Source organism: Hyla sarda, chromosome 1 (assembly GCF_029499605.1).
Source record: "Hyla sarda isolate aHylSar1 chromosome 1, aHylSar1.hap1, whole genome shotgun sequence".
Taxonomy (NCBI): Eukaryota; Metazoa; Chordata; class Amphibia; order Anura; family Hylidae; genus Hyla; species Hyla sarda.
The window spans coordinates 145,277,261-145,290,887 of record NC_079189.1 but is presented as its reverse complement, the minus strand read 5'-3'; the positions used below and the strand labels follow the sequence as shown (position 1 = coordinate 145,290,887).

The 13,627-nt window shown below is 38.5% G+C and overlaps 1 protein-coding gene across 3 annotated transcripts in view; it reads right to left on the bottom strand.

Moving 5' to 3' along the window:
• Positions 1-13,627, bottom strand: part of LRBA (LPS responsive beige-like anchor protein) — a 713,883-nt gene that overhangs the window by 178,917 nt on the left and 521,339 nt on the right. For all 3 annotated transcript variants that reach the window (XM_056562819.1, XM_056562820.1, XM_056562821.1), the window contains 2 exons: positions 7,532-7,647; positions 6,927-7,039 (listed from right to left, as the gene is read on the bottom strand). In XM_056562819.1, the coding sequence (XP_056418794.1) occupies positions 6,927-7,039; positions 7,532-7,647 (229 nt within the window). The remainder of the gene's footprint in view (positions 1-6,926; positions 7,040-7,531; positions 7,648-13,627) is intronic.

Sequence of the window (13,627 nt, the reverse complement as noted above, 5' to 3'; positions counted from 1 at the left end):
GTCCATTATTTTGGAGGAGTTGAGCAGAGAAAAAAAAACTGCAGTATGTTCTTCTCAGCTTAAAGGGGTACTCTGGTGGAAAAAATGTACCGTATTTAAAATCAACTGCTGCCAGAAAATTATAAAGATTTGTAAATTATTTCAATTAAAAAAATCTTAATCCTTCTTGTACTTACCAGCTGCTGTTTACTACAGATAAAGTTCTTTTCTTTTTTCATTTATTTTCTGTCTGTCCACAGTGCTCTCTACTGACACCTCTATCCATGCCAGGAACTGTCCAGAGCAGGAGCAAATCCCCATAGCAAACCTATCCTGCTCTGGACAGTTCCTGACGCGGACAGAGGTGCCAGCAGAGAGCACAGTGGACAGACAGAAAAGAAATTCAAAAAGATAAAAACTTTCTCTGTAGTAAACAGCAGCTGATAAGTACTGGAGGGATTACAATTTTTTAATAGAAGTAATTTACAAAATCTTTTTAACTTTCTGGAACCAGGTGATTTCAAATAAATTGTTTTCCACCTGAGTACCACTTTAAGTCCTGTACTTTAAACAAACTGAGCAAACAGAGCTCCCCTGGATGGAGCTGAATGGTGATGTCATCCTGGCCTTAATGGTTTATGCAGCAAACATGACAAATATGTCTGATGGAAGCAGGTTCCACCTTTGGGACAATCACCTATCTTGAGAAGGATGATCCTATAGCCTGGATGGAGCTACCAGAGGTGGCCGGGAAGCCATAAACAGCCGAACTAAAGTTCTACATATACTTGGGAGACTTATCTCCTATGTACACAGGAAAGCATGTATTTTAATGGCAGCCTAAGTAGGGATCACATGATTCGGCAGCAATACTAGAAGGCCTCAAAATGTATGAATTCAGCTTAGCTACAATAATACCAATCACAGTACAATAATATTTCTAGTGCGTTCGCATTATATGATCAGAGGAAATAATTTTGGGGGGGCTTCAATAACTTGAGGGTGATATAGTGTATTCTAAAACCTAGAGACCTTTCCCAAGCTTTGTATCCCACAATACCATAGGGGTTAGCATTTGCCTGCTTACTCTGCAGCGTAACATCAAATAGAACATAAAAACAAACACCTAAATCTTATAGCTGCAGGCAAAGGTGTATCTTCAAGCTTCTACACCTGGTATAAAATCTAGGTCCCTCCCTATGGCTTAATTTGCACCATATACATAATTATCAGTAGCTGGATAACAACAGGGCCATATTCAGTACTATATATGTACACATCTAGGCAAATAAAAAATGTAAGTGTTACTGACATTAGTTGTAAATGTTACAAAAATGCTAAAATTCGGCACATTAGTATGCATATTTTATTTGTTAAACACCGTATGTTTTTTTCTTTGCAGCTGCTTACTGTCCCTGCTGCTTTGCTGGAGGCTGGAAGAAGTTCCCTTATAAGCATTACAAATTCCTCCTTTCTCTCCTCCCTCTCCATTGTCATATAGACTGTACTGAAGCATAGTCCACAGTATTGGGTGTAAAAGTTCAATAATTTTGCCCACACAGAGGAACATATACGTTTGCACATAAACTATTCATTGCTGCAGCACCATATATTGATGGTCAGTGTTCCAGCAAATTGCTGTTCTTCGTTGTAAATGCTGCAAGTGTCTGTCCCGTCTCCCCCTTACAGGGTTCAGATGACACTGATGAGTTCAGGAATCCCAGGAGTGAGCAGAGTAGGGAGAAACCCCACCCCACCATCAGCATAAGGCCATAGCTTATGTATGCCAGATTTATTAGGGTCTTATTGTAAATGTAACCTCTGCAATAAGGCTATACCACTTGCTGCATGTATATTCGTGGAATCATCTATTTTTTTTATTCATTATTTAAAAATCAATGAGGTCCACAATGTATGCTTTAATATTTCTCTTTTATAAAAGGACTATAGCAAATCTGTGGAAAATCAGTAGCTCCTCTAACACAATGGTAACGTTACGAGTAATTAGAACAGTAAAGCATGTACTCCAGGAGTCTGAACATCATATAGAGCAGAGCGGCTACCGGGTATTGTGCGCTCAATTTTATCTATTGATAGTGCTGGAATCCTTCATGTGGCACTCAGCATAACTATGAGCAGACATTGCTACAAAGTGTAATGAATATCATCCAAAACACAAAGCTAGAATTTGTGATTTACAGAGGAGTAAGAAGTTTCATAACTATAAAAAACATAGGAACATGGGTATTACATATTTTAGTATGAAGAAGCCTGCTCTTCCGCACAAAGGAATTCCTTCACTAAACGTGCAGTCACATAAACGGGGCCGCTCAGCCTTGGAAATCTATGTAAATAATTCCTTCTTACACACTACGAGAGCAATATTAAAAACCCTACGTATGTCGCCAAGACAACATTCCAAATAGCATTAATAATTAAATTTCACATCTGCTAAAATAATATCACGTGTTACCCTTTATATTACTATAAAAACAGTGCCATTACAAAATTTGTATTTAATGAGTAACCCTTTCAAGCACTTCTGTATACGACTTCAGTTGACTCGTGGTATACCTAGGAACAGTGATTTCTCAGTTATTCAATATCACTAATGTAAATAAAAATGTAAAAACAGTGACATATATGTTGTCCATTGGTAAATCAAGCCACTCTACTGTTGGAGCTTTTTCACTTTAATTTCCCAAAAATGGAGGATAATGGGTCAGGCACCAATTTACAGTAACTTTAGGACTGCTTAACACAGATACTAGAAAATCTAGACTGATCTGCTGCAGAATTTATTATTTTACTATAGAAATATTTTCAGGGCCACAATGAATTTATGAACTGGTCCTAACCTCTAGAATATCCTTCTAGCTTTAACTCTGACTAGTGTGTATATAACCTAAGCTCTTGTAGAAAGTCATTTTACTGTCATGTGTCTCCACTTCAGTCACTAAATGCAGATCTGTCTCTTATCTAGCCTTTGTCTGTGTACTAGACAGACAGCTCGTACAAGTTTTCTCATTCTTCAGCTCCCAGCCTCCCTCCTGTGTCTGTAGTGTCATCCATAATATAAGAAGCCATAAATGCATAAAAAGGGAAAATCTAAAACCGAAAGACTAAAGGAACATTTCAAGAGAACTGGCTGGGAAGTTTCACGATGGAATAATAATTCTACCTACCTCTATATACTGGTTATTGAATGACATGGACAATATCATGACAATGTATATTGTAATATGCTTCAAGAATAGTCTTCCATTCTATGTTTTGCTTATTATAATAGCTGTATGCGTTTATCTATATGGTTAAGAACACGCTATGCAGAAGCTAGTGTAAAGAACATATTGGTGATCTCTTACTCCAGTCAAAGACATTTTACATTATAAAATTATATCATGTTGATGGGAAAAAATTATTATGAAAAAATTATGAAAACGTTTTAATAAAATTATTAAAAATGTATTATTATTATGACCTTCTACATTTATTTAATTGGGAAAAAATCTGTGACAAAGCTGTTACATCAATTGACATGCTGTGAACCTCGGGTCAATATTAGCCAGGAAAATTTCTGTCATGTGTAGATGAGATGTAGATGGTACTTTAATCTGCTGCAGATCTGCCATGTGAATTTCTGCTCCAAATATCCACAGCAACTCCATATAGTGTGCATTAACCCAATGATAAGAGAACACCTAGGTTTATGCTTGGTTTGTAATTCTATTTATACAGCTGTAGTAAAATATTATTTCACACTAATAAGGATCAGCACATAATCTCATCCGCAATATAGTTATAATAATCTGAAACATCCTTTAATGTGTTTATTTATTTATTTATTTTTTTAGGCCTTTATTGTCATTTTAATCTTGAAACCCTAAATTCCTGAAAAAGTGTAAAAGAAATTGAGGTGGTTTAAACTTTATATTTTTATCTTTACATATGCATTCAATTTAACCTGGATCAAAATTTTATAAGCATCTTATTCTTACTGTAAACTAAACAAGTTGTCCATGTGCTGTTAAAGGGGTAATCCACTATAAGGTGATTTAAGTATGTACCTGCCAGACAGTAATGGACATTCTTATGAAGGATCTGTGCTTGTCTTGCGGCAAAATGGCTGTGTTGTGAGATTATAATAACTGTGAGATCACCATAATGCTGTGACTATCTATTTGTGAACTGGGTATTTCCTGTTAGAGTTTGTTCTCTCAAACTACACATCCCATAGTTCCATGTTTGTAAGTGTGAGGTCACTTTCTTCCCTTCCACACATCAGCCACCCCCACCCATTAAAACCCTAATTAGTTGAGTTCCATTCAAAAGACCAGTGTTTTCTAACCAGAGTGCCTACTGCTGTTGCAAAATGATCTCTCTCTCAACCAACGGTTGCTCCATCCACTGCACTGAAGCAGGACAAGCTCCCTTTGCACACCTGACTAGTGATGTCATGTCTCGGCCGCACTGCAACCTGGGAATACCCAAGACTTTATTAATTTTGTATGCTTTTGTAAAACAGAAAAGAATTGCGAGACCACCGTCACACACAATTACAGACACTATATTATGGACTACACTTACTTTAGTATAGTCAAATAAAAAAAAATTCCTGGAATACTCCTTTAAGCCTGTGGTGATCTTCCGACTATATATGGAAGTCAATCGAAAGATTCAGAGTTAAAATGTAAGGTATGGGTGGACGGCTTTGTTGAGCCTGATGAGAAAGGCAGTAAATGTCAGACCATCTCAGACTCCTGTTTAACAATGCAACTAAACTGGAACCACTGATTATACAGTAGTTCTAACAGGATATAACTTAACCCGTCCAGGACGAAGGGTGTACATCCTTGCGTCCTGGTACTTAAAGGGGTACTCGGCCCAAGATATCTTATCCCCTATCCAAAAAATAAGGCATGGCCGTGACGTCATGAGCGGGGCGTGACTGTGATGTCATGAGCCTCCGCCCCGCATCGCCAGTCATCTGGCACGAAGCGAAGGTCGCTCCGTGCACTGGATGTCTGGGGTGGCACAGCCGAGAATTGTGTTTCAGTTAAGTTATCTTAGGAGGGCAAAATACTGAATTACACTTTGGAGCAATAAAGTACAGTTCTTAAGTATAACCTAATAGTAGCTTAAAAGATGGAGATTTGCTGTAACAAGTAGATTATCTATGGAACTTCAAGCCAAAACAAAACTCATGTCTTGCAATAGTCATTGTAGATTTTCACTCTTCACAAATAACATGTCAATAAACCTGCAGAGCCAAGTGCTAGAAGATAACACTGTTACATTAATCAACTACCAGCGCAACTAGGCTGTGTCCCCAGACAGTAACATTTATAAAAATAATGCTGATTAGTAAGTATTGAGACAAGCCACAGCTCGTCGCAAATAAAACTGAAAATGGGATCCAGGCAATTCATTTTGAAATATAGAATTAAAAGAGAAACTAACATAAATAACAAGAGTTGTGTTTCATCTGTCTAAGTGTTGATCTCAAGATCAAAGCTTATCAGATAGCAGTTTATCATGGGATATGTGAAAATAATTTAATTGGCGAGGGTCCGTCATCTAAGACTGGCTTGAGAATAGGAGTCTCAAGGGTCCCTGTTTATAGTGGCTTACCCATTCTCAATCACCCCTCCATTTCAACAGGGGCACTTGGGACCATTGTGTCATGATCGTAGGGGTCACAACAGTTGGGGCCAAACAGATCATGTAGATAGGTCAGGTTGTCATCTTGGCATAACCTTTTTAAATGTACCTCTTTTGTATTCTATGCTGACTAACTTAAAGGGGCACTGTACGAATCAAAAACTTTTTACATGTTGTACATCTTGGAAAAATATCAACCTTTCTAATGTACTTCATAAGAAAATGTTATTTCCTTTTTATAGATATCATGGCTTAAAAAAACATGGCTTTGTCCAAGCTGAAGCACATGCATGGACAAGGTCCAGTAAGTGAGGGTGTGCTAGCACTTCTCTGTGTCTGATAAGACAGGAGAGAGCACAGAAGAGTCGTATCAGACAGGAGAAAGCACAGAGGAGTCCTATCACAGAGGAGAGAGCACAGAAGAGTCCTATCAGACAGGAGGGAGCACAGAGGAGTACTGTTAATATTCTGCCAAAATGTACAACATAAAAAAAGGTTTTTGAATTTCACAGTGTCCATTTATTTTACCGTTACACTCTATTTTTCTCATACAAGCTCCAAATCCTCTACATCTCCTTACTTCTCCCAGTTTTGTGACAGTCATGAGAAGATGTTTACTAAGAACAGAACTTCAAAGATTCCCTTATCTGTGGTCCTTACAAGGATATGCTCTGAAAATCAGCATTAAGTATTGGTAGTACAGTAAATAGATAAAGTAAAAGATTGCTTAACCTGTAGTTCACAAACTTGAAAGTTATTTTTGACTATGCTCAGTACAGTTTGGCCAAGAAGGGTCAATTTTAAAAGTGTCCAGAGGTTTGCTGTCAAATTTCATTCTGCTAAAAATTTCATTGAACACCTGTCTGCATTCCTGCTGGATTCACTTATGGCTTTGGCTCAGAATACTGCATCAAAAGCTGCAGTGGATTTTTTTTCTAAAACAAAGTGTCTATAGGAAACGTTGGGTGCTGCACGGCAATTTAGCTGTTAATGCTCTTTGATATGTCAGGGAAGTGCTAGCCTATTTAAGATAGTCAAGAATTTTTCTTCACAAGTCTGATGTTGAAAGGTTTTTGAAAACTGGTTAAAAGGCATTTCTTTCTGCATAGAACCGCAGTATAGTAACTGCCAAAGCAATACTCTCCTTCCAAACAAGCGTTATGGAGGATACAAGTACATCAAATATAACCACATTAAAAAAAACTTACATATATTGGAAAAACTAAAACACGTTTTTAGCCATAGCATACAGTCAATTAACAACATGACTAGAAAATAGCACCAACCTTTGACAAATCCCTAAAGTTGCTCGGGAGGGTCAAATCCAGCTCTTCAGATTCATAATTTGTGATAACCCAAGGAAAAACTGGATACTGATTCAAGTCATTGTAGGTTCGTCCTGTCAAAACATCAAAATAACGTACATGCTTCTGCTCAGTCATAGATCAGTGGAATAGACATCGGCATCATATATGTGCATTTTATTTTAAACAGATGTCAGCTGACATATTAAATCATTAAGATATAGTTTTTGGATAGTATGCCAAAAACACTACTATCTGCAGATCAGCCCTCCTAGTTTGGCTGGTATCCCTAGTCATGTTTCAAGGATCTTTAATGGCTTGGACATTGACTTAGAGGGTAACTAGCTACAGGTGGCAATAGAGAGAGACAGTTTCTAACCTCTGGAGGAGAGCTTACTTGCTTAAAACATAAGTTCAACATACCCTAACACACATCTACCCATCCATCCTTTCTATCTAATGTCTTTTTCTTTTGTCAATGCTTCAAACCCTACAGTTATTTCAGAATGAATATGCAAACTGAAATAAATAAAATAAAATCCCTAGGTAAAAATTGGTCAACAGAGAATATACTGTCACTACTTTACCAGCTATTGTGTTTAAGAACATCAAGTATTCAAAGTTTGAGATTTCTCTGTGCTGCCAACGCTGAGTCATGTTTGATGCTTTAAATATCTGCCGAGGGCTAGCCAGGGAGATGCGTCTGTCAAGAAAGAAGAGGAAAATAATTCCAGTTATAAGAAAGGAAAAAAATACTATACCAAACATTGTGAAGTGCCTAAATAAAAGGTCATGAATTCACAGTAAGGCAAGTAACTCGACATCACAAGACTACATAATGTCTGAGACCTATGGAAAGAGTAAGCAATAGAAGCAATACGTAGACTTTAGTCGAATGTTTAAACCACACATAGATGATGACTAAAAGAATAAGCAGCATGCTGAAAACTCTGAGAAATGATCTTCTAGACTATACTGTGGTGCCTGGGGTGTTGCAATGGTGAATGAAGGGATTGGTGGTATTAACCCTTACTTGGCGGGACGCCAGGGTGCGGTTTGCTTAGTACTGGAGATCCTGCAGCCAACCGACCCACAAACGGCAGGGATAATAAATGGAAAGTCCACAGCAGATTTTATGAGATAACTGGAAACTTTTACTTGAACTTTTATGCAAAAGTCTTTACAATTGTACAGTTTCTCTTGAGGTACCCGAGATGCAGGTTCCTCACAGGCTTTGCTGGGACTAATAGACTTTAGCTTTAACCAGGCCACTGTGCTACTAATTATAAGATTTGGGTGGAATATTAGTCACACAGGATTTGTAGGTTGAGCTTTATAACTCACGGTTTTAGTGGCTGCTGGTTCTTTAGGCTTTGGCCTAGTTGAGATGAATGAATTGAGCTGATTGTGCTTGCTTTGGATCCGGGAGATCAGAGAGAAGAGGATGAATTTAGTGACTGCAGTCCCTTATATATTAAGGGGACTGGACTAATTCCATTGGTTGCAAAGCCTGTAAGTCCTGAACCCAGAAAACTCTGGGTACATCACATGACATTAACACATGACCCCGGAAGGTCCCAAATATCTATACAACCATTTTGATATACCAAGTGACCTGGGTAGGTCCTATACATTTATACACTATAAAAAGATATTTATATGAGGCGACCAAGGGGGAAGCCCTGCAGGAGAGCCCTGTGGAATGGAGGGACTCTAGCTGAGGGGACTTTAGACAGGGACAGGACAAGGTCCTGTACCGGGACACCACAAAACCATTAGTTGCAAATGTCAAAATAAACAGATACTAGGCATTATTGTAATGTGTTTTTGAGCTCATTAATACTCCAATTCACATTACAAGGGCATGTTGTCACTATATGTTGAAATGGTGTAGGTTACACTTTTAAGTCCTGTAAAAACTGGTATACATTCAGAAAACAGACCGATCGCAACTACTAGTAGACTATATTTGGGCTATTAAAGTCAGTTGGCATGCCTTGGGTAATCTGCGGCATTTGTGCTGTAATATCTTTTTGAAAATTACAAAAAAACTTAGAACAATTTGAAGGGGATCTACGCCACGCCCACAGTAACAAATAATACATCCAGCATAAATAATATGGAGGGAAAGGACTTATGTGTCATGGATGTGCTCTATAAAACTTAGCTTTTAATATCACAATTATAATAATGTATAAACCAGTGTCCATGTGTTATGACAAAAAATTTAAGCAACTCTGTCTTGTTTGAGACATCAACCAGGTTTACTTGGGGCTCTGCAGGGCCCAGCCAGTCCCAAGCAACCTATCGCTAAAGGATGCAGTTATTTGCAGACCTATAGTGAAAAATACATATTATCAACTCCCAACGCGTTTCTGCTCACTTGTATGTGGCGAGCGTCCTCAGGGGGTACTAACAAAAGAACAATTCGATGACCGAGAGGATATAGATTATACACATATTACATACACATATCCATCAACTGTTAAGAGAAAAAAGTTTCCATATATGCACAATAGAGATGTCAAATAAGTACAAAATGACATCAATAGCATAATAGGTAAATAAATGCAGTGACCCAGGAACCTAAAAGAAATTTCTATCCCTATTACAACCTGCAAGGTAAAATAATATATGCAAGGTATTTGTTCCTGTGGGGAAGAAAATACTATCCCTAGGGTCACTTAAGCACACAGAAATATGATGCAGTCAGTGTGAACCAGATCCACCTACAAAAGAGAAAAGAAAACCCATTTTGAGGGGACGGACCTGGAAGAAATTTAGGTCGGTGCGTGCCGCGCTGCATATAAGCAGATCAGCCGACGGACGTGACGTCAGACGCCACCACTCCCCTAACGAGGAGAGAGCGGCCGGACAACTCCGGCTCCCGCTGAAAGCGGGACTGCGTCTGCATACAGTTTGCAGCTCGGCTACCCGTGAGTTATTACTATCTATACACTATCAGGTCCGTCCCCTCAAAATGGGCTTTCTTTTCTCTTTTGTGTGTGCTTAAGTGACCCTAGGGATAGTATTTTCTTCCCCACAGGAACAAATACCTTGCATATATTATTTTACCTTGCAGGTTGTCATAGGGATAGAAATTTCTTTTAGGTTCCTGGGTCACTGCATTTATTTACCTGTTATGCTATTGATGTCATTTTGTACTTATTTGACATCTCTATTGTGCATTTATGGAAACTTTTTTCTCTTAACAGTTGATGGATATGTATATGTAACTATATAATCTATATCCTCTCGGTCATCGAATTGTTCTTTTGTTTGTACCCCCTGAGGACGCTTGCCACATACAAGCGAGCAGAAACGCGTTGGGAGTTGATAATATGTATTTTTCACTATAGGTCTGCAAATAACTGCATCCTTTAGTGATAGGTTGCTTGGGACTGGCTGGGTCCTGCAGAGCCCCGAGTAAACCTTGTTGATGTCTCAAACAAGACCGAGTTGCTTACATTTTTTGTCATAACACATGGACACTGGTTTATACATTATTATAATTGTGATATTAAAAGCTAAGTTTTATAGAGCACATCCTGGACACATTAGTCCTTTCCCTCCGTAATATCTTTTTGCCAGTAATGTATCCTGAAAACACAATGTGAAAGGGGCCTAAGACTTTATACACTGTGGGAATTCAGCAATTCTTTATATGTGGCAGCTTTCAGTTTGACAACTGAGATTTGTGTCAGGCAATTTTTAATATGAGTCTGAACTTTTAATTATCCAGTAAAGGCATCTTTGCAACAATTTTTTTTACTATTAAATATTCTTATTTTGAAAAGTTATTAGTATGACTTAGCTATACTTTATGCAATGTGCTCAAATATTTTGGCACTGTATTATGTTGTTTCTGTATTAGTGGTTTAATACCTGGAACTACCACAGTTCTACTAATTAGATCATGGCAGAAACCTATGGTGATCTAGGGTTAGCTCTGTAGGACATTGTAGGTCTGGGTATTGTGGCAGACATTCAGAAGGTAAAACATTTCTTCAATAGGGTACATCACGCATTACCCGCAGTGGAAAATCCACAGCGGATTACATTGACGGCAAAGGGGTCTGCAATGGAGAACCTGCCACGGCTAAAACCCACAGCTAGAAACTCCACGGTAATCCGCCAGTGTGAATTTACCCTTAGGGTTAGCTGAAAGAGACCTCAGCTGGAATTAAAAAGAACCTGTCAATTCTGCAAAATTGTTATACAGTGGGGCAAAAAAGTATTTAGTCAGTTATTTCTCCCACTTAAAAAAAAAACTTAGAGAGGCCTGTAATTTTCATCATAGGTATACCTTAACTATGAGAGACATAATAAGAAAAAGAATCCATAAAATCACATTGTCTGATTTTTTAAAGAAATTATTTGCAAATTATGGTGGGAAAATAAGTATTTGGTCTTGTCAAAATGATCACAAGAAAAGTGAGCAAAAATCCCAGAACCACATGGGGGACCTAGAGAATGACCTGCAGAGAGCTGGGACCAAAGTAACAAAGGCTACCATCAGTAACACACTACGCCGCTAGGGACTCAAATCATGCAGTGCCAGACGTGCCCCCCTGCTTAATCCAGTACATGTCTGGGCCCATCTGAAGTTTGCTAGAGAGCATTTGGATGATCCAGAAGAGTATTGGCAGAATGTCATATGGTCAGATGAAACCAAAGTAGAAGATTTTGGTAAAAACTCAACTCGTTGTGTTTGGAGGAGAAAGAATGCTGAGTTGCATCCAAAGAACACCATACCTACTGTGAAGCATGGGGGTGGAAACATCATGCTTTGGGGCTGTTTTTCTGCAATTGGACCAGGGTGACTGATCCATGAAAAGGAAAGAATGAATGGGGCCATGTATCGTGATATTTTGAGTGAAAACTTCCTTCCATCAGCAAGGGCATTGAAGATGAAACGTGGCTGGGTTTTCAGCATGACAATGATCCCAAACCCACCCGCGGACAAGGAGGTTGCGGGCAAGTGGCTTTGTAAGAAGCATTTCAAGGTCCTAGAGTGACCAGTGACCTGTCTCCAGATCTCAACCCCCCTAGAAAAACGCTTGACCTCGGTCATTGCCAACACAGGGTATATAACAAAGTGGCAATGTGCTTTTATGGATTTTTTTTCTCTCATTATGTCTCTCATAGTTGAAGTATACCTATAATGAAAATTACAGGCCTCTCATCTTTTTAAGTGGGAGAACATGCACAATTGGTGGCTAACTAAATACTTTTTGCCCCACTTTACCAGTATTTACCCCTTAAGGACCCATGACGTACACGTACGTCATGAGTCCCGGTCCTGCGATATAACGCGGGGTCACACGGCGACCCCGCATCATATCGTGGCGGGCCCGGCGTCATTGTGAAGCCGGGAACCGCCGCTAATAGCACGCGGCACCGATCGCGGGGCTGCACTCTATTAACCCTTTAGCCGCGCGCTCAAAGCTGAGCCGCGTGGCTAAAAACGAAAGTGAAAGTGCCTCAGGGAGCTGTTCGGGATCGCTGCGGCATAATCACGGCATCCCAAACAGCTATAGCACAGGAGGTGGTCTTCTTACCTTCTCCTGCGCTGTCCGATCGCCGAATGAATGCTTCAAGCCTGAGATCCAGGCTTTAGCAATCAATTGCCGAAAACACTGATTGATTCATTCCTATGGAGATGCATCAATCAGTGTTAAAGATCAGTTAATGCAATGTTATAGCCCCCTATAGGAGCTATAATATTGCATAAGAAAAGTGTAAAAAAAATCATTAACCCTTCGAATTATCCCTTCCCCAAATAAAAGTTTTAATCACCCGGCATTTCCAAGAATAAAAAAAAAAAAAAAAAACAGTGTAAATTAAAATAAAAATAAACATATGTGGTATTGCCGCGTGCGGAAATGTCCGAATTATAAAAATATACTGCTTTTTAAACCGCATGTTCAATGGCGTACGCGCAAAAAAATTCCAAAAAAAGTGAATAAAAAGTGATCAAAAAGTCTGATCAGAACAAAAATGGTACCGCTAAAACTTCAGAACACGGCGCAAAAAATCATAGCACCCTGAACACAGAAAAATAAAAAAGTTATAGGGGTCAGAAGATGACAATTTTAAACATATAAATTTTCCTGCATACATTCAAGATTTTTTTCTGTAGTGATACAAAATCAAACCTATACAAGTAGGGTATCATTTTAACCGTATGACCTACAGAATAAAGATAAGGTGTCATTTTTGCCAAAAAATGTACTGTGTAAAAACGGAAGCCCTCAAAACTTACAAAATAGTGTTTTTTTCATCAATTTTGTCGCACATTGATTTTTTTCCCCGTTTCACCGTAGATTTTTGGGTAAAATGACTAATGTCATTACAAAGTAGAATTAGAGACGCAAAAAATAAGCCATCAGATAGAATTTTAGGTGAAATATTTAAAGAGTTATGAGTTTTTAAAATTAAGGAGGAAACATCTCAAATGAAAAAACAGAAAAAGCCCAGGTCCTTAAGGATATATCTTGAGAGGTCCTCTAACACTTAAAGGGGTTATCCAGGAAAAAACTATTTTTTTATTTATCAACTGGCTCCAGAAAGTTAAACAGATTTGTCACTACTTCTATTAAAAAATCTTAATCCTTTCAGTACTTATGAGCTTCTGAAGTTAAAGGGGTATTCCAGGCAAAAACTTTTTTTATATATCAAAC